This window comes from Chlorocebus sabaeus, chromosome 17, assembly GCF_047675955.1.
Source record: "Chlorocebus sabaeus isolate Y175 chromosome 17, mChlSab1.0.hap1, whole genome shotgun sequence".
NCBI classification, from domain to species: Eukaryota; Metazoa; Chordata; class Mammalia; order Primates; family Cercopithecidae; genus Chlorocebus; species Chlorocebus sabaeus.
The window spans coordinates 27542269-27561980 of record NC_132920.1 but is presented as its reverse complement, the minus strand read 5'-3'; the positions used below and the strand labels follow the sequence as shown (position 1 = coordinate 27561980).

At 41.3% G+C, this 19712-nt stretch overlaps 4 protein-coding genes across 4 annotated transcripts; 2 read left to right on the top strand and 2 right to left on the bottom strand.

Annotated features, from left to right (window-relative positions):
* Window positions 1–55: 55 nt before the first annotated feature.
* LOC103221940 (histone H2B type 1-N) lies at window positions 56–638 on the bottom strand. Its single transcript, XM_073005745.1, has one exon. The coding sequence runs from the start codon at window positions 507–509 to the stop codon at window positions 129–131; it is 381 nt and encodes a 126-aa protein (XP_072861846.1). The 5' UTR covers window positions 510–638; the 3' UTR covers window positions 56–128.
* A 149-nt stretch (window positions 639–787) lies between these two features.
* Window positions 788–4337, top strand: LOC103221939 (histone H2A type 1). Its single transcript, XM_038005624.2, has one exon. The coding sequence runs from the start codon at window positions 836–838 to the stop codon at window positions 1226–1228; it is 393 nt and encodes a 130-aa protein (XP_037861552.1). The 5' UTR covers window positions 788–835; the 3' UTR covers window positions 1229–4337.
* A 3248-nt stretch (window positions 4338–7585) lies between these two features.
* On the top strand, window positions 7586–7985 carry LOC140708842 (histone H4). The gene has a single exon (XM_073005746.1). It carries the CDS (start codon window positions 7631–7633, stop codon window positions 7940–7942), a length of 312 nt encoding a protein of 103 aa, XP_072861847.1. The 5' UTR covers window positions 7586–7630; the 3' UTR covers window positions 7943–7985.
* A 3994-nt stretch (window positions 7986–11979) lies between these two features.
* On the bottom strand, window positions 11980–12385 carry LOC103222369 (histone H4). Its single transcript, XM_073005747.1, has one exon. It carries the CDS (start codon window positions 12336–12338, stop codon window positions 12027–12029), a length of 312 nt encoding a protein of 103 aa, XP_072861848.1. The 5' UTR covers window positions 12339–12385; the 3' UTR covers window positions 11980–12026.
* Between the last annotated feature and the right edge of the window lie 7327 nt (window positions 12386–19712).

Genomic DNA, 19712 nt, shown 5'->3' with positions numbered 1-19712 from the left:
TGTAACGAGTAAGAAATATCTGCTGTAAGAAAAGTGAGTGCCAGCTCTCTTTGGGAAGACTGAGTGGCTCTGAAAAGAGCCTTTGGGGTGTGGGCCGAGACTGACCGAACGTTCCGCGGTGGGATGGCTCACTTGGAGCTGGTGTACTTGGTGACGGCCTTGGTGCCCTCCGACACCGCGTGCTTGGCCAGCTCCCCGGGGAGCAGCAGGCGCACAGCCGTCTGGATTTCCCTGGAGGTGATGGTCGAGCGCTTGTTGTAATGCGCCAGGCGGGAAGCCTCACCCGCGATGCGCTCGAAGATGTCATTGACGAAGGAATTCATGATTCCCATGGCCTTGGACGAGATGCCGGTGTCGGGGTGGACCTGCTTCAGAACCTTGTACACGTACACGGAGTAGCTCTCCTTGCGGCTGCGCTTGCGCTTCTTGCCGTCCTTCTTCTGGGCCTTTGTCACCGCCTTCTTGGAACCTTTCTTTGGGGCGGGAGCAGACTTTGAGGGTTCAGGCATGGCTGGTAGTAACTGCCAGAAAATTGGAGGAAAAAAGGGAAGAAAGTCGGTAGCACTGTCTACCTAACTCTTATTCCAGGCTTCTTAACGCAAATGGAGCGGACAATGAAGGTGTGCATTTAACTAGTGGTGAGTCCTGGAAACGTATTATATTAACTTTGTCCAATGAAAATAAGTGTTTTTCAAAACCGCAATCCCATTGGTTAAAGCGAAACTGTAATGTTAGCCAATAGCATAGCTTAGTTTTCGTGCCTGTATTGACTATAAGTAGCCGAGCCTTAGTGTTGCGTCAGTCTCAGGCACGCTGCTGATTGAGTATATTTGTCATGTCGGGACGTGGCAAGCAGGGCGGCAAAGCTCGCGCCAAAGCTAAGACCCGCTCTTCTAGGGCGGGTCTTCAGTTCCCCGTGGGCCGAGTGCACCGACTGCTCCGCAAGGGCAACTATGCCGAGCGGGTAGGTGCCGGCGCGCCTGTGTACCTGGCGGCGGTGCTGGAGTACCTGACCGCCGAGATCCTGGAGCTGGCTGGGAACGCGGCCCGAGACAACAAGAAGACCCGCATCATCCCGCGTCACCTGCAACTGGCCATCCGCAACGACGAGGAGCTCAACAAGCTGCTTGGTAAAGTGACCATCGCTCAGGGTGGTGTTCTGCCCAACATCCAGGCCGTGCTGCTGCCTAAGAAAACTGAGAGCCACCACAAGGCCAAGGGCAAGTAGTGGGTCTGGAGTAGTGCATTACTCATACCTCGGTCCAAACCAAAAAGGTTCTTTTCAGAGCCACCTACTTTTTCACCAAGTAGAGCTGTGTTCCACAGTTTTATCCGATGTCGAGTCATCTTGCAATGGCACTGAAATGCTGTATAGAGATGAAGCAAAACCAAACGGCTTTTACACCACATTGTTTTGAGATAGAAAGTAGACATTGAAATATTCACGGCACATCAAGAAATTTAGGCGCGGCAGCTCGCGCCCGCAATACAGCTGAAAACAATAGGAAAAGTGAGGCAGAGAATAACAAAGGGAGCTGGAAGTTGGTTAGAGGGCTGAATAAGTAAAAGCAAAGGGCAGAACTAAGGTGGACAGGCGGGTGAACAAGAAGCGAGATAACAAGCAGTGAACCTTTTGCAGCTGAAACAAAGGTGAGATAATGTGAGCAAGGACCTCGTGGCCGGCAAGATCTGGAACAAACCAGTAAAAGGCAGCTCTTCAGAGATGGGCATGTGTATTAGGGAGGAAAAAGTATCCTTAACAAAAGCCCATATGATAATCAGCTACTTAAGGTTCATGCATATGGGCTGCATATCTTGCATGTATTTAAGATTATGAGATAGAGGTGATGCACAAGCCACAGAGGCCAAAGTAACTAAGCAACAAACCTATCAATAAAAGGGCAGATACTGGCTATAGATTAGGCGGCACTGGGACGAGAAAAACACACGCACACACATAAAAAGACTTAAACTGCAACAAACTGATGCTGATCTCATCTCGCAGAGGTCAGTGCGCTCTCCCCCGCCGAGAGTGTAATACTCTGCTTAATAAACTTTTGCTGCTTTGCTTTGCTATCTGTGTGTGTGTCGACTAGTTTGCTCCTGGCACCAAGAGCCTGGAACTGCTTGGCACCATCCGGTAACACAACCACTTTGGGAAGCCGAGGCGGAAGGACAGCTAGAGCCTTGGTGTCCGAAGTCAGCCTGATCTTTACAAAAGTAGAATAACTGTGCCTGGCGTCTCATAGCCCGTAGTCCTAGCTACTTGGGAGGCTGAGACCAGAAGGATCACTTGAGCCCAGGAGTTCGAGGCTGCAATGAGCTATGATTGCACCACTGCAGTCCAGCTTGTGTGACAGAGCATGAGTGTTTCAAATGAACCTAGTGTCAGATACTTACTTTCTGTATTACGGAGGACTGAAAGCTAGCTAAATAATAGTTTTCAGTGTACCTGGGTTCCAGAGATAAAATTGGTAGACTAACCTTTGCTCCTTGCTTGGGCTTTTAGTTTATATTTCATAAGACCATGGAAGCAGAATTTGGGTATCTGACCCTTCTGCAGAATTTAGGACCCCATGTGCGTTTGGCCTACCTATTCCAGTTCAATTGAATCTTTCCGAGCACCTATGGTGTGCCAGGCACCCTCCTAAATGGGAATACAATATTAATCCAGATACATAACGTCTATATCCAAAAGGAGCTTCAAGTTGACTTGGGCAAAGAATACATGTCATAATGGACTGTTTATGTAAATGATGGGAAAGGGTTGGGGTTAGGGTGTGAGATTACGTTAGAACATGTTACTTAAAAACAGTATGAATGATGGACATTGTAAGTCAGGTTTTTTATTATATCATAGTCATATAGCCCTGTTCCTGTCAGTTTTTCCTGCTTCCTTTCTCTCATCAAGATCACTCCCTTCCTCCTCAGATCACCAAGTCCTCCTAGCTAGAGAGGGCCTTCTATTCCTCTCCACCTAAACTTATATAAGCTACTGTGTTCCTCATAAAGACATGTTAATGAAAACGAACTTCCACAGGATCTCTAGTCCATTGAAATACATTAATTTTTGAGTCTCTGCACACATTTTTATTTCCTAGATTTAAGTCTTAATTGCAATCGCATACAACTAATATTTCTTGGAATAAAACAGCAAACACAACTGTCATAAATATTACTTTTTTAAAAAAAGTTACGATTATTTGATGTTGAGGACTCCATCCTGATTTCAATGAATTAATTCATTCGTTCCATTTTAAAATGTCATCTGCGTTATTTGTGTGTATAAATTTTCAATAATTGTTTCTGTTACAACCATCAATATAAAGTAAATGATACGGCTCCATAGAAGGCCTGTAAGATTTTTGAAATTAAAATAAGTTTTTAAATATGCTGTCATGATCATTGAAGTTGATGATAAAATTATTCCATTGTTTCTATTTCTCCCAAGAACCACCATCTAATCATGAAAGCTAGCTAAGTAATAATTTTCAGAGTTCCTGAGTTCCAGAAGTAAAATTCTTTAAGCTAAACAGCTTGTAAAGTAACTTTTGCTTTATAATTATTATAATTTTTGGTGTTATTTATGCAAACTCAATGTACTCATAATCAAAACACTGACAAATGCAAACTTATGTATTAAGTAAAATAAAATATACAAGTGTGATATATCATTGTTTATAATTCTACATACACATGTAAAGAAAAATGGAGGAGCTGTTAAATGTGTAGCTTCAAAGTAAGTAAACTAGAGGAGGCAACCTAAAGATCAGAGGGATCCAAGGGGCAAAGAGCAATTAGGAAGATTTATAGTGCCTTATCACTTTATGGTATCATATCATCTGTGAAATATTGAATTAAATTAATGTCCTTACTGATTTGGTGCCCTCTGAAGGTTCGTTGAAAAATCGGACATGAGGCAGATTAATAGGAAAAAAAAGCAGACAAATTTACAATGTGCATGGGGAGAATCAGAGTGATTGCCCACCCCAGAATGTGGTTCAGAAGTTTATACACCATCCTAGAAAAACAGTTTGAGGGAGGGAGAAGAGGAATTCATTTGAGAGGATTACTAGGAAAAATGAATGGATCAGGGAAAAGAAATTAAATTTCTACCTTATCTTGTGAAATGAGCTCTTCAGGTGTGATTCCATTCGTCTTACAGGGATTCAATTTTGGTGAGTCTGGATAATAGGCAGATAAAGGTTGGGGAGGGGGAGAAGGTCTAAGAGACTTTGAGGCTTCTGCAGTTCAGCTAGTCACCATGCCGTAGTTTGGGGTATTGGTTTCTGAGCCCCAACATTGACAATAAGCACTAAAAATAAATATTTGTTATTTAAATTAACTACTTAATGCATTATACATAATTAGATTAATTTATGATGTATTAACATATTTAAAGTATAATATAAACAAAATATTTGTAAATTAGTTATAAAGAAAAAATTATATTAAATAGAGGTTGGCTTTCTGCCTGATATTTTATGTACATTATCTCCATTGTTTTTTTTTATTAATTTTTTTTTTTTTAGATGAAGGTCTTGTGATGTTGCCCAGGCTAATCTGTGACTCCTGAGCTTGCACAATCATCCCACTCCTGGACTCATGCAATCCTCCCACCTCAGCCTCCAGAGTAGCTGGGACTACAGGCAGGTCACTGAGCCTGGCCTCTATTGATTCTTATAGTAACTCAAAGAGGTAAATACTGTAGGGGCTAAGGGAAGTTTCACAGATAACCAACTGACAAAAGGCAGGATAATGGGAGAAATTTAATAATGTGCACGAGGGAGAATTACAAAGTGATTACCCCAGTCCCCAAAGGGGTACAGGTTATGTAACTTTTTTCATAGGGGAAGGAGGAGATGGGAAAGGTAGACAATTCCTTTGAGGGGCAATAAAAGATTGTTATAGAGAATAAATGGACCACAGAAATAAATTAGGTTGTAAATAATTGTCTTCATAATTTATGTATTTATTTTGAGATAGAGTCTTACTCCATCACCCAGGCTGGAGTGCAGTGGCACAGTCTCCACTCACTGCAACCTCTACCTCTGGGATTCAAGTGATCCTCCTACCTCAGCCTCCTTAGTAGCTATGAACACAGGTGTGCACCAGTACACCTGGCTAATTTTTTTTTTTTTTTTAGACGGAGTTTCACTCTTGTTACTCAGGCTGGAATGCAATGGTGCAATCTTGGCTCACTGCAACCTCCGCCTTCCAGGTTCGAGTGATTCTCCTGCCTCAGCCTCCCAAGTAGCTGGGATTACAGGCATGCGCCACCACCTGGCTAATTTTTTGTAAACTTTGTAGAGACGGGGATTCACCATGTTGGCCAGGCTGGTTTCGAACTGAGCTCAAGGGATCCACCTGCCTTGACCTCCTACTTAGTGCTGGGATTATGGGGAAGAGCCACGGCATCTAGTATGTCTTGGTAATTTAAATGAGACGGAGAAGAAGGCATTATATTGAAAAATCCATATCCAGTCTTCTTTTCTGCAATAATGAAATAACTAGGGAGGGAATAGAAGGCAATTCTGTTTCTTTCGTTAAGAAATTTTCTTGGTCCGATTAGGAAATGTCAGAGTTCCTTCGCATGTATAGGAAAGAGAAACAAGACGAGGTTAGAGGGGCTTTGATTCTGAAGCTTATTTCTGAGGCCTTTCAGTGTTCAAAAGCACTCAGCATGCCCAAGAACCACATTTTGGGGAATCATTCTGCACCCCAACAGTACCGTCACTATCCTGATCTAACTTTGTAGATGAGCAAAGATTTAAAGAGAATAAACAAGTCACCTCGTGTCTGATCGGTAACAAGTCAGCTTGAGTCTGATAGGTAAACATTTAATCTAAAACCAAAGTTTTCTAATTCCAGAGTTTCAGCTCTTAACTACTTTGTAAACAAAGAATTGAATACTAAGAGATTATATTAGAATAGTTATAGGAGTTTTATAATTTTCAAAGGTGGTAAAATAATTTCAGAGTGGCCGGGCGCAGTGACCTCACACCTGTAATCCCAGCACTTTGGGAGGCCAAGGTATGTGGATCACGAGATCAGGAGTTCGAGACTAGCCTGACCAACATGGTGAAACCCTGTCTCCACAAAGATACAAAAAAATTAGCCGGGCGTGGTGGTGAGTGCCTGTAATCCCAGCTATTCGGGAGACTGAGGTGGGAGAATCGCTTGAACCCTGGAGGTGGAGGTTGCAGTGAGCCGAGATGGGCCATTGCACTCCAGCCTGAGTGAAAGGACAAGACTCTGTTACAAAAATAAAAATAAAAATTTCAGAGTATAACCCTGTATTTACTAATAAGAAAGAAAATTAAATATACGGAAACAAAGTTGTTCCATAATGGTTGATAACAAATCTTTAGTTGGGTCATGTAAAAGTGTCTTTTTTAAAACCTACAAGCATCCAAGCGCGGTGGCTCACGCCTGTAATCCCAACACTTTCTGAGGCTGACGCGGGTGGATCACGATGTCAAGAGATCAAGACCATCCTGTCCAACATGGTGAAACCTGGTCTCTACTAAAAATACAAAAAAATTAGCTGGGCGTGGTGGCGCATGCCTGTGCCGCGCTACTCGGGAGGTCGAGGCATGAGAATTGCTTGAACCTGGGAGAGGGAGGTTGCAGTGAACCTAGATCGCGCCACTGCCCTCCAGCCTGACGACAGAGCGAGACTCCATCCCCCTCCCAAAAAAAGCGCCCGCCCCACACACAAAACCTACAAACACCAATTTTCTAGTTATAAGAACTTGTTTTAAGGATATTAATTCTATTCCAAATAAGTCCTAACTCTAACGCAATTATTATCAAAATCTCAAAGAGATTTTTATTCAAACTTCACAAAAGGTCTCCAAAGTTGCCAAGAAACCTTGGTGAAACAGATTAGGAAATTTGGAAAGGAAATAATGAGGAGATCCGCAGTACCAAATCATGAGACCTCTAATTCAGTTTTAAATGTTAATGTAATAAAAATTTAAAGTTTGGTGTAATAAATCATACAAATTTCAATATTGGTCCCAAGCATAGAGAAAAAGTAAATTTATTTTGAATGTTGAAAACATTATTCTTAAAATACAGCGGATTAAAAAATTGCTGGGGAACTGATTAAAACTGTATTGATAATTCCTAAGAAAGACACTATTTTATCTCTTTAATAGAAATTGATTAAACTGTAATCAATATAAGGAGGTTACAAAACGCCATATACAACACTGTATACATTTTCTTGGAAAAATATGTGCAACTGCTTTGCAAAATGCGTTATTAACTAGCACTAGTGATCTCTGTGTGATGGGATAACAGGTTGTACTTTCTTAATTTCTTGTTCTTTCTTGTTTTCCCCACAGTATTGATGTATATCTTCTGCGTTCAAAAGCAATTTTTTAAAGCCTTATAACGTGGTAACAAAATAGTTTGCACATTACAAAATTCAGAACACGGAAACAAGAAGCTCGCCTTTTTTCCCTATTTCGGTTTGGCCCTTTCGATTTCCCCTCCCCCACCGGGGCGGGACTTCCCGCCGACTTCTTTCAGGTTCTCAGTTCGGTCCGCCAACGGTCTTATAAAGGCGCTGCCTCAGGCCAGAGTCCTCACAAGGCGTTGTGTGCGACTCGTCTTGCTCGTCATGTCTGGCCGCGGCAAAGGCGGGAAGGGTCTTGGCAAAGGCGGCGCTAAGCGCCACCGCAAGGTGCTGCGTGACAACATCCAGGGCATCACCAAGCCGGCCATCCGGCGCCTTGCTCGCCGCGGCGGCGTGAAGCGCATCTCTGGCCTCATCTACGAGGAGACCCGCGGGGTGCTGAAAGTCTTCCTGGAGAACGTGATCCGGGACGCTGTGACCTATACGGAGCACGCCAAGCGCAAGACGGTCACCGCCATGGATGTGGTTTACGCGCTGAAGCGCCAGGGTCGCACCCTCTACGGTTTCGGCGGTTAAGCGTCCGAGTCTACCAAGAAAAGGCCCTTTTCAGGGCCCCCACTTTCTCAGTTGAGGAGCCGTGATGCTTGTTTTCCCAGATTCTCTCTACTGTTTGCCCGCACCTGCTGAGTTTGCCCTATCGGAGCATGCGTCCCTCCCTAGTCGCTGTAAGTAGTTATCAGTCACTAATCGCTTTCCAGTACCAGTAAATACAATACTCAACACAGCTTCTTTCAGGTGTTCCAGGGCTTACTGTCATGGCTCACTGTAGCCTCCCGATTAGCTGGAACCTCGCGCGCGCCACCACACAACGCTAATTGTTTTTCCAAAGACCAGATCTGCGTATGTTTCCCAGGCTAGTTTCAATATCCTGGCCTCAAATAATTGTCTCGCCTATACCTAGTGTTGGCATTACAGGAGTGAGGCACCACACATGGCCACGATACTCTTGTTGAGGTTTTAAAGTTAGTTATATTTAAGTGCCAATTTTCGCAGTATAGCTGGGGAGGAAAGTCAAGCAGTTGTTACATGTTTCTGGCACTGTAAATCCAACTGCTGGACACAAGACCTTCTTATGCAACAACCTTTAATCCGTGAACCGTAAATAAGTTTAGTTTATCGGTTTTGGCCCAATTGAGAAAAGTGAGAATTTGAATCCTTGAGTAGAAATATGTTGCTACTCAGTACAACAAAGAATGATCACAACAAAGACTAACTTACCCTTTGTTACTGAACGTGGGTCACAGCTTTACCGCTGAGAATTCCTCAGCCTTTGAGTGTTCTCTTATTTACAATTGAAGTTGATAAGATGGTATTAAAAGTGAGATTCCTACTAAGTAAACTTAAAGGCCTGAAGGACCAGTGATTAATGGGAAGTGCTAATAAGTCATATTTGAGGTTATCCAACCCGAGATTCTGATTTAATTGGTTTAAGGATACCATCACCTTGTAGGTTAGATTTAAAAAATAATAATTGCATTAAGGAAAGAAACTTGGTAAACAGAAAGTTTTCCTTCCTGATTCTTACATGCTATCACTTAGACAAATCTCTGGTCTACATGGCTGGATCTCTTTCTGCTAAATTCTGTGCTACCCTGTAAAAAAGAACTGAGATTAATAAAACGGTAGTGAGAACACAGGGAAAGATAAAAATCATAGCAAGCCTATCCAGTCATGCTGTAGTCATCCTCATAAGGCTAGAGAAGGATCTTGCCTTTCATTTACCACACAAAGTGTAAGTACAAACTTTAAAAAGATAGGATACTATAGGAATAATGAAGATGTCTCCATTGTCAAAAACTGTGTGAAAAAATGCACTTGACACAGGTCTTTCCTATGGCTTCATAATAGACAAAGATTTAATTACATAATTGCTGGCTGAATCTAGAATACTAAAATGTGGCTGTTAGAAAATGTTGCTGTCTGGGCCTGGTGTCATGCCTGTAATCCCAGCAATTTTGGAGGCCAAGGCTGGCAGATAGATCTAGGCCAGGAGTTGGAGACCATTCTGGCCTACATGGTGAAACCCCATCTCTACTAAAAATACAAAAAATTAGCCAGGCGTGGTGGCACACGCTTGTAATCCCAGCTACACGAGAGGCTGAGGCTGAGAATCGCTTAAACCTGGGACTCAGAGGTTCCAGTAAACCGAGATCACACCTGTGCCCTCCAGACTGGGTGACAAGAGTGTCACAAAAAAAGAAAAAAAAAAAAGATTGCTCTTACCTGGGGATGATGGTCAGATGCAATTACGGGTTATGGGCCTGGCATAAATGAGTAATGCTAAGTGTTTCACACTAAACATACTATTGTCAGTGTCCTAAGTGCTTTTTATTTACCAATTCATTTACACTTATTCTTTGTCTTTTTTTTTTTTTTTTTTTTTTACTTTTTGTGGTAAACAGGGTTTCACTACATGGCTTAGGCAGGTCTCCAACTCCTGGGCTCAAGCTGTCCTACCACATCTACCTCCTTAAAAAGCGGAGATTACAGGCATGAGCCACCTGGCCCAACTCATTTAATCCTTACAACAACCCTTAGAGCTAGGAACTATTTTTATCATCATCACATAATTGTTTACAAAAATACAGAGGCTTAGAGAGCATATGTACCTCAACCCAAGATCCCACGACTAGAATATGATTGTTACAGATTTGATTGCAAATAATCTGCTTCTTATGATTGTGCTTAAAATTTTCACCATGTCACATCGCTTTGGTGGTGTAAAGTTATAAAACATTTACGTCTTAACTTTAAAAATGTATTTTTGGCCCAGCGTGATGGCTCATGCCTATAATCCTAACACTTTGGGAGAATGAGACAGTCAGATTGCTTAAGACCAGGAGTTCAAGACCAGCCTGAACAACATCCTGAGACCCCCTTCTCTACTAAAAATACACAAACATTAGCTGGGCATGGTGGCCTGCATGTATAATCTCAGCTACTCTGGAGACTGAGGCACCAGAACCACTTGAACCCAGGAGGCAGAGGTTGCAATGAGCGGAGATCCTGCCATTGCTCTCCAACCTGGGTGACAGAGTAACGCTGTCTCAAAAAAAAAAAAAAAAAAAATATACACACACACACACACACACACACACAGATATACATAGTTAAAATATATATATTATTTTTTACATCTTAAAGAGAAACGTTATCATTTATATCCAAAAAATTTATTTAGGCCCACTTAGCAATTCCAGATGTGACAAATTTTTGGGATTTAAAACTTTTTCATGTAAAATACAATATTTTTCCCTTAACAAAAATTCAAGTTAAAAAAAGTATAATTTAAATTCCCCTATGGTAATTACTTGGACTACAAAGTTTTGTACTTTTGCTTTAACTGAATCAATGCCACTATTATTGTCCTTCCAGATCTTTTGATATCACCAATTACACATCCATCATTTTCATGATCATAACGAGTGACTGAGCCTCACCAAAAAAAAAAAAAAAAAAAAAAAAAAAAAAGCTTTACTCACTGGATTTCATTTATGAATTTAAACTTATAAAGCTCTTTCAATAAATCAAGTATCCAATGCCAGATGAATCGATACAGAAAATGGGGCATATATACAATGGAATACTACTCAGCCTTAAAAAAAATGAATCTTGTCATTTCTTACATTATGCTAAGTAAAACAAACCAGGCACAGAAAAACAAAAACTGCATGGTATCACTTACATGAGGAGTCTAAAAATGTTGAACTCAGTAAAATGGTCCCTGCCAGAGAATGAGGATGGAGGTATAATGGGACTCAAGAGGTATAAATTCTGGAGATCTATTTTAAAGCATGGTGACAATAGTTAATGTACTTTATACTTGAAAATTGCTGATAGTAAGCTTTAAATGTTCTCACCAGAAAGTGAGATGGATGTTAAGCTCGATGTAATCATTCCACAATGAATGTATGTCAGATCAGATTGTACATGTCATAATTTGTCATATGTTAATGAAAGTGGAGAAAAGTAAAAAATTCTCTTAAAATCCCTTAAGAGGCCGCACGTTAGGAGGCCAAGGCGGGCGGATCACGAGGTGAGATGAGACCATCCTGGCCAACATGGTGAAACACCATCTCTACTAAAAATACAAAAATTAGCTGGGTGTGGTGGCGCATACCTGTAATCCCAGCTACTCGGCAGGCTGAGGCAGAATTGCTTGCACCCAGGAGGCGGAGGTTGCAGTGAGCCGAGATCGCGCCACTGCACTCCAACTCGCTGACAAAAAAAAAAAAAAAAACAAAAAACAGAAAACAAAAAACCAAATACTTGTGGATTTAGGGGTTTTTCAAAAACGATTCCGATGACCATTGTCAAGTCACTACAGGGACTACAAGAGTTACTGGTACTGCACATTCGCCATTACGTAAACAAGCTTATGAATTTTGAGCAAGTTTAGACCGCCTTACAACTCGTAATTAGTTTTACCAACAGTGACCGCGGGTGGATGACCACGTGTGCCGCTGTCCAGAAAACTGCTCGCCCCAAAACTGACTTGCAAGCAAATTTCCGGCCCTACCAAATCCAGTGTTACCACTCCTCAGCTGAGAAAGTAAGGGGGCCCTGAAAAGGGCCTTTTATTGATAGGAAATGACGACGCTCAGCCACCGAAACCGTAGAGGGTGCGACCCTGGCGCTTCAGCGCGTAAACCACATCCATGGCGGTGACCGTCTTGCGCTTGGCGTGCTCCGTATAGGTCACAGCGTCCCGGATCACGTTCTCCAGGAAGACTTTCAGCACCCCGCGGGTCTCCTCGTAGATGAGGCCAGAGATGCGCTTCACGCCGCCGCGGCGAGCAAGGCGCCGGATGGCCGGCTTGGTGATGCCCTGGATGTTGTCACGCAGCACCTTGCGGTGGCGCTTAGCGCCGCCTTTGCCAAGACCCTTCCCGCCTTTGCCGCGGCCAGACATGACGAGCAAGACGAGTCGCACACAACGCCTTGTGAGGACTCTGGCCTGAGGCAGCGCCTTTATAAGACCGTTGGCGGACCGAACTGAGAACCTGAAAGAAGTCGGCGGGAAGTCCCGCCCCGGTGGGGGAGGGGAAATCGAAAGGGCCAAACCGAAATAGGGAAAAAAGGCGAGCTTCTTGTTTCCGTGTTCTGAATTTTGTAATGTGCAAACTATTTTGTTACCACGTTATAAGGCTTTAAAAAATTGCTTTTGAACGCAGAAGATATACATCAACACTGTGGGCAATACAAAAAAGTGACCGGGCTCGGTGGCTCATGTCTGTGATCCCACCATTTTAGGAGGCCAAGGTGGGAGTGTACCTGGACGTCAGGAGTTTGAGATCAGCGTGAGCAAAATAGTGAGACCCCCATCTCTACCAAGAAAACAATTAAATTAAATTAAAACATTAGCCCAGCGTGGTAGCACTTACACCCTAGGAGGCCCTCTTTTTTTTATATATACATATTTAAAAAAAAAAAAACCAGTGCAGTAACAACAGCCTGTTATCCCCATTTTCCCATCACACAAAGAGCTCTACTGCTAGCTAGTAAGATATTTTGGTGAGCAGATAAATGCACATTTTTTTCCTACAATATGTATGCAGTATATGGCATTTTACAACTTCGCGCTCTTATTTTAATCAATTTCCCTTATCTAAAGAGTTTACAAAAAGTGATTTTAATGTCTGCTTATTATTTCTCCTCCTGAATTCTCCCTACTAAAGTGTTAACCAATTCCCTAGGAATTTATTAATCAACAAGATTTTTTAAATAATTCATCTTCTCCCTGTTGATTAAGTACCACCTTTAACATTATACATACTCGGAACTATTACCAAAATTCTATTCCGTCTATAATTTAATCAAGATGGTTTGCAAAAGGGAATCTTTGTTCACAGTTAAAAGTTTAGAAAATTCACATTAGGAAAATTTTTAAAAGCAGTAATTTATATCTCCTTAATATTCCATCATAGGAATTTTCTAGGTCCACTTTAACAATATTTCTAGTATTTAGCAAAATGTGCTTTCTAATTTTCTTTTTCCTATTTTAAAAGAGAACTGTACAAAATTTACTTCCTGAGGAAAATGTAGAATTGAAGTGCTTTGTCACAAAGGATGCAGATTTTAAGGTAGTTTGATGACTGTTACTACATTTTCCTCAAAAGTTTTATTCCATTCACTTTTGCCAGCAGTAACTGTTCTTGTGTATGTTTACCATCATTGAGTATTATGGTTTTTAAATTCCGTGTTACATTCAGAATTTACTTTTGGTTTTGTTGATTGAGTCTTGAGTTAATGAACTAGTTACTCAGCAAGATTTATTGATTTGTTTATAAGTAATAAATTGTCATCTTTAATATAAGCTTGTTTAGGCTGGGTGTGGAGGCTCATGCCTGTAATCCCAGCACTTAGAGAGGCCAAGGCAGGCAGATCACTTAAGGTCAGGAGGTCAAGACGAACCTGGCCAACATGGTGAAACCCTGTCTTTACTAAAAATATAAAAATTAACCGGGCATGGTGTCACATGTCTGTAATATCAGCTACTCAGGAGGCTGAGGCAGGAGAATCTCTTGAACCTGGGAGGCAGCGGTTACAGTAAGCTGAAATTACACCACAGCACTCCAGGCTGGACAACCAAGCGAGATTCCATCTCAAAAAAAAAAAAAAGAAGGAAAAGAAAAGAAAAAAGAAACCTATAAACTTTATTTTTTCCTGTAAAAACTGGCCACAAAGAAATTATTTAACTTACCTTGTTTGACTGTAAGTCGTAAGACCACCGTTCCATGTACAAAAGAAATACTACACAGACAGCCCAAGAATCTAGACAGGCCTGGCTGGATTTCCCCACTCAGTCTCTTAGCATTAGATCATACTCCTTATGTCCAATCATATTTCTACATAGCTGTCCATACTTTGTTGAACCTAAGCATAAAAATGGACAATTTCCCCTGTATCTTTAAGTCTTCATTCTGAAGGCTACTGTGTACATGTTAAATAAATGTGTATGCCTTTTCTTCTATTAATCTGCCTCTTGACAGGATTTTCAGTGAAGCTTCAGAGTACAAAGGGAAAGCTTTCCCTGGGCCCCAACAAGTTCAATCATATGGTCAAGGATTCAATCAATCCTGCCTACATAATGAAACCCTCATAAAAGCTCTGAATACCAAGGTCAGTAAGTTTATTGGTTTGGGAACACATAAATATCCTAGGGAGGTGACTGCTGGTTCCACATAGAGATGGCACAGAAGCTTTGCCCAGGACCCTTCCAAGACTTGCCCTATGTGTCTCTTCATCTGACTGGTCCTGATTTGTATTCTTTATGATAAAACTATAATCATAAGGATAGCACTTTTTAGATTCTATGAGTCATTCTAGCAAATTATTCAACATGAAGGGGTAGTGGGAATCCCTGGATTTGAAGCCAGTTGCTCAGAAGAGCAAGTGGCCTGGGAACCCCACTTGCAGCTGGTGTCTGAAGTTGGGATAGTCTTGTTGGGAAATGTGCCCTTTAACTGGTGAGGTCCAGCTAACTCCAAATAATTAGTGCCCGAATTGAACTGTAGTAAATCAGTTGATGTCCAAATAATTAGAAAGCAATTCATGTACACAGTTAAAAATTTAGGAAATTCAGATTAAGTAAACTGAAAAATATCTATAAATCACAGTCCAAAGATTATCCTATTAACTTTATGACATCTATCTATTGAAATAGTCATCTTTTCATATATTTAATATTTTTTACATGCATGGATACACTGTGAAATTCTTTTAACTCTAAAGAAACTGTAATCCTGACACAATTTAACATGTAATTTCTTTGTTTTTCAGTGTTTTCATGTAGATATTTACTTTGGAGAATAGTGAGGAACTCAGCCTCTGCAATGGAACAAACCTAGACTTAAATTGTGACTTCGTTGCAGACACTTTTGCTGTTTATGTCTTAATTTCCTTATCTTTATAATGAGAGTAAAGACAATAAGAGTTACTCCACAGGAAGCTGTAGGAAATAATGGAGATAATTGAGCAAAATGGCTAGACTAGCTTAGTAAGATCTCACTAGTCATACATATGTAATTTATGTTTATTATTTATTGATTAATATTTTACTGATATTCAATTACTTAACTTTTTGTATAGATTTAAATTCACATTTATGCTATTTGCACTAGTCCAAATAAAGTACTTAACAATTCTTATGTCATTTACATTTCTAATATATTTGAATAAATGGTTAGAGTTTTATGTTTTGATATAACTTCTAAAACAGCTATTAGAAGATATTAATAGCTAAAATAAAAATAAAATATAATCAAATGAAGACTTTTTTTTTTTTTTTTTGAGACGGAGTCTCACTCTGTTGCCCAGGCTGGAGTGCAATGGCTGGATCTCAGCTCACTGCAACCTCTGCCTCCCTGGTGCAAGCGATTCTCCTGCCTCAACCTCCTAAGTAGCTGGGATTACAGGTGCGTACCACCAGGCCCAGCTAATTTTTTTTGTATTTTTAGTAGAGATAGGGTTTCACCATGTTGGTCAGGCTGGTCTCAAACTCCTGACCTCGTGATCCACCCACCTCAGCTTCCCAAAGTGCTGGGATTACAGGCATGAGCCACCGTGCCTGGCTGAAGACTCTTTTTGAGGCGTGTTCTTCATTTCCCACTTCGAACATCATCACAATTACAATAAAGAGAATATGTTTATACATACAGTTAAAATCAAGACATACATTCATATCATAAATCAGATTTAATATATGAAAGAAAAACATTGGAAAACCAAGAAGATAACTAAGAGAGTAGAAAGTTTGTCAAAGTATGTCATTAATTTTGTCAGGAAGATCTGGTTTTCCTGGAAGCCTCATGTGGGAGGAAAAAATTATTTTCCCTCTACACTTCTGAGTTCTCAGCTAAAGCTCTTGTGACAAAAGACACATTAAGAAGAGAAAAACAAACAAGTTTATTAACATGTGTACAGCACATGTCACAAGTGGGAGTACCTAGAAATGAGTAATTAAAAATGTGACTTAAAACTCCAGTTTATATACAGCATCTTTAATAAGATCAATAAGTTTTTAGAGAAATTAAAAGACAAAGGAAAAGGATTTTGAGTCTGTAGGAGTAACAAATTGTGGGAAGGCAAATGTATAGTAAACTAATGGTAGATAAAGGCTGGTTAGTAAAGTTGTTATGCAGATTGCTCTGGTGCCCTCTCTAGGCTGATGAGTCCTCTCTGGTGATTATTTTTTGTCCTCTCTGGTAGATAGAGGAGGAGCCACACCTCTGCACATTTATGTCCTGCCTTTAGGCAAATAGGGAGAGGGCAGAGTTTTCTTGTATCTGCTTCTTCTCAGTGGCCCTCAACTCAAATAATCTTTATGTCAATGTGGTATATTTTGGGGTGGTGTGTCATGCCACCCTTCACTCAGAAAAAGCTAATCTCTACCGAAAAAGAGAATCCAGGCCGGGCGCAGTGGCTCACACCTGTTTTGGGAGGCCGAGGTGGGCAGATCACGAGGTTGGGAGATTGAGACCATCCTAGCTAACACGATGAAACCTCGTCTCTGCTAGAAATGCAAAAAAATTAGCGGGGCGTGGTAGCGGGAGCCTGTAGTCCCAGCTACTCGTGAGGCTGAGGCAGAATGGCGTGAACCCGGGAGGCAGAGCTTGCAGCAGTGAGCCGAGATCACGCCACTGCACTCCAGTGTGGGCGACAGAGAGAGACTCCATCTCAAAAAAAAAAAAAAAAAATTGGAGCAGGACATAGTGACTCACACCTGTAATCCCAACATTTTGGAAGGCCAAGGAAAGAGGATCACTTGAGCACAGAAGTTTGAAAACAGCCGCAGCAACATGGTGAAACACTGTCTCCACCAAAAAAGATACAAACATTAGCTGGGCGTGGTGGTCTGTGCCTGTAGTCCCAGCAACCCAGGAGGCTGAGTTGGGAGGATTGATTGGGCTTGGGGAAGCCAAGGTACAGTGAGCGGTGATTGTGCCACTGCACTCCAGCCTGGGCAACAGAGCGAGACCTTGTCTCAAAAATAATAATAATAAACAATTTTGCCAAGATTTCTGGAAAGTATTTTCCTACTTTTTTTCTTTTCTTTTCTTTTAGGTGTAGTCTTGCTCTGTCGCCAGGCTGGAGTGCAGTGGTGTGATATCAGCTCACTGCAGCCTCTGCCTCCTGGATTCAAGCAATTCTTCTGCCTCAGCCTCCCAAGAAACTGGGATTACAGGAGCGTGCCACCACACTCTACTAATCGTTGTATTTCTGTAGAGATGGTTTCACCATATTAGCCCGGCTGAACTCAAACTTCTGACCTCAAGTAATCCACCTGCCTCAACCTTCCAAATTTCTGGCGTTTACAGGCATGAGCCACCACACTCAGCCTAATATTTTTTAAAAATCTTTTGAGCTTTTTTTCTAACATGATACTCATGTATCAAGAATAGATGCTTCATCTAATGGGATTGTATTGTTGGGGCTCAGAAACCGATTCCCCCAAATATGGAGTTTTGACATACTGAACTGAAGAAAAATCCTGAAGGTCTTTCTGAACTTCCTCCTATTCCTGTCTCTCATTTCTCTATCTGAAATCACAGAATGAAGTTGTTCTCTGAAATTCCCTTATCTCTCTAAAGTATAGACCTGCTAAAGAAGAAAGCAATTACCTCTGGTCCCTTCTCTGAGTCTTCCTTAACTGAAAACTCATATTGCAAGAAGACGGAAGTCTGTCAACACACTGAGACAAACCTTTGTCACAAACCGTTGTCTGGTCTGTGGGCCAAACAGATTTTGTCCTAGGCTGTTATATGTTATTCAAGTCTATTGAATTCCCCTAAAAATCACTTAATACCCTCTAAAATAATCCACAGTTACCCATCTCCCTTTTCCCTAAGGAAAAGGGTATGTAATCATCTCTATTCTATTGCTTGGGGCATGGGGGGGAGGGGGAGGCAGTAATCACTGATTCTCCCCTATGCACATTAATAAATGTGTATGCTTTTTCTCCTATTAATCTGCCTTTTGTGAGTTGATTTTTCACCAAACCTTCAGAGGACAAAGGGGACATTTTCCTTTGGATTCTACAGTTTCAATAGACAACCAAAAGTAAAAGTTAGCAATTATGTAAATATGCTTCACTCTTTGAACGTATTATTCTTACTTATTCCATTAATATTTATATGTCTTTGCTAACATTATGATAATTTATTGACTAGAATCCTAAATTGGAAATTCCTAGCATAAATCACACGTGTTAGAAAATATTTTTCAGGTTGGATTTCTTTAAGGAAGTGTGAGGATTCAAAGGCTCTGGAAAAGCAATCTCAGTGCAGATGCCTTTTTAATCTTTACAGGTATGAGTTTTCTCACAATTTTAAAAATTGATTTAAGCATAACTAGAATATTTCTGGCAATTTAATTATAACACATCTACAGAACACTCACTAAGTATTCACAGTAATATTAAGAGCAATTTTTTTTCCAGTTCATTTTCTTTGATTTACCTGATTGATTGATTGATTGATTTTGAGATAGAGGCTTGCTCTGTTGCCCAGGCTACAGTGCAGTGGCACTATCACGGCTAGGCTCACTGCAACCCGTCTGCGGGTTCAAGCGATTCTCCTGCCTCAGCCTCCTGAGAAGCTGGTATTACAGGCACGTGCCACCATGCCCGGCTAATTTTTGTATTTTTGGTACAGACAGGGTTTCTCCATGTTGGCCAGGCTGGTCTCAAACTCCTGATCTCAAGTGGTCCGCCCGCCTCGGACTCCCAAAGTGCTGGGATTACAGGCATAAGCCACCGCACCTGGTCTAACCCTCCACATATTGATTCATGACTTTACCTGTAACTTCTGCTTCCCTAAAATGTATAAAACAGTTGCATTCTGACTGCCTCAGAACCACTTGCTCATGGTCTTGGGGAATTGTGTCTTCCCTAAGCCACGGTCACTCATACTTACTAATAATCCTCTAAAATATCTTGGGCTGGGCGCGGAGGCTGACACCTGTGATCCCAACACTTTGGGAGGAGGCAAGTGTATATCACCTAAGGTCAGGAGTTCGAGACCTGTCTCACCAACATGGCGAAACTCCCTATCTACTAAAAATACAAAAATTAGCAAGGCATGGTGCCACACGCCTGTGGTCCCAGCAACTCGGGAGGCTGAGGCAGAAGAATCGCTTGAACCCGGAAGGTGGAGATTTCAGTGAACCGAAATCGTGCCATTGCACTCCAGGCTGGGCAAGAGTGAGACCCCACCTCAAAAAAAAAAAAAAAAAAAAAAAAAACACATGTATGTGTACATTTATATGTACGAAGCGAGTCCTAAAG

Bases quoted from the DNA above. Each gene is read 5' to 3' on its own strand.
- LOC103221940 (XM_073005745.1), bottom strand. From the start codon at position 509: ATGCCTGAACCCTCAAAGTCTGCTCCCGCCCCAAAGAAAGGTTCCAAG.
- LOC103221939 (XM_038005624.2), top strand. From the start codon at position 836: ATGTCGGGACGTGGCAAGCAGGGCGGCAAAGCTCGCGCCAAAGCTAAG.
- LOC140708842 (XM_073005746.1), top strand. From the start codon at position 7,631: ATGTCTGGCCGCGGCAAAGGCGGGAAGGGTCTTGGCAAAGGCGGCGCT.
- LOC103222369 (XM_073005747.1), bottom strand. From the start codon at position 12,338: ATGTCTGGCCGCGGCAAAGGCGGGAAGGGTCTTGGCAAAGGCGGCGCT.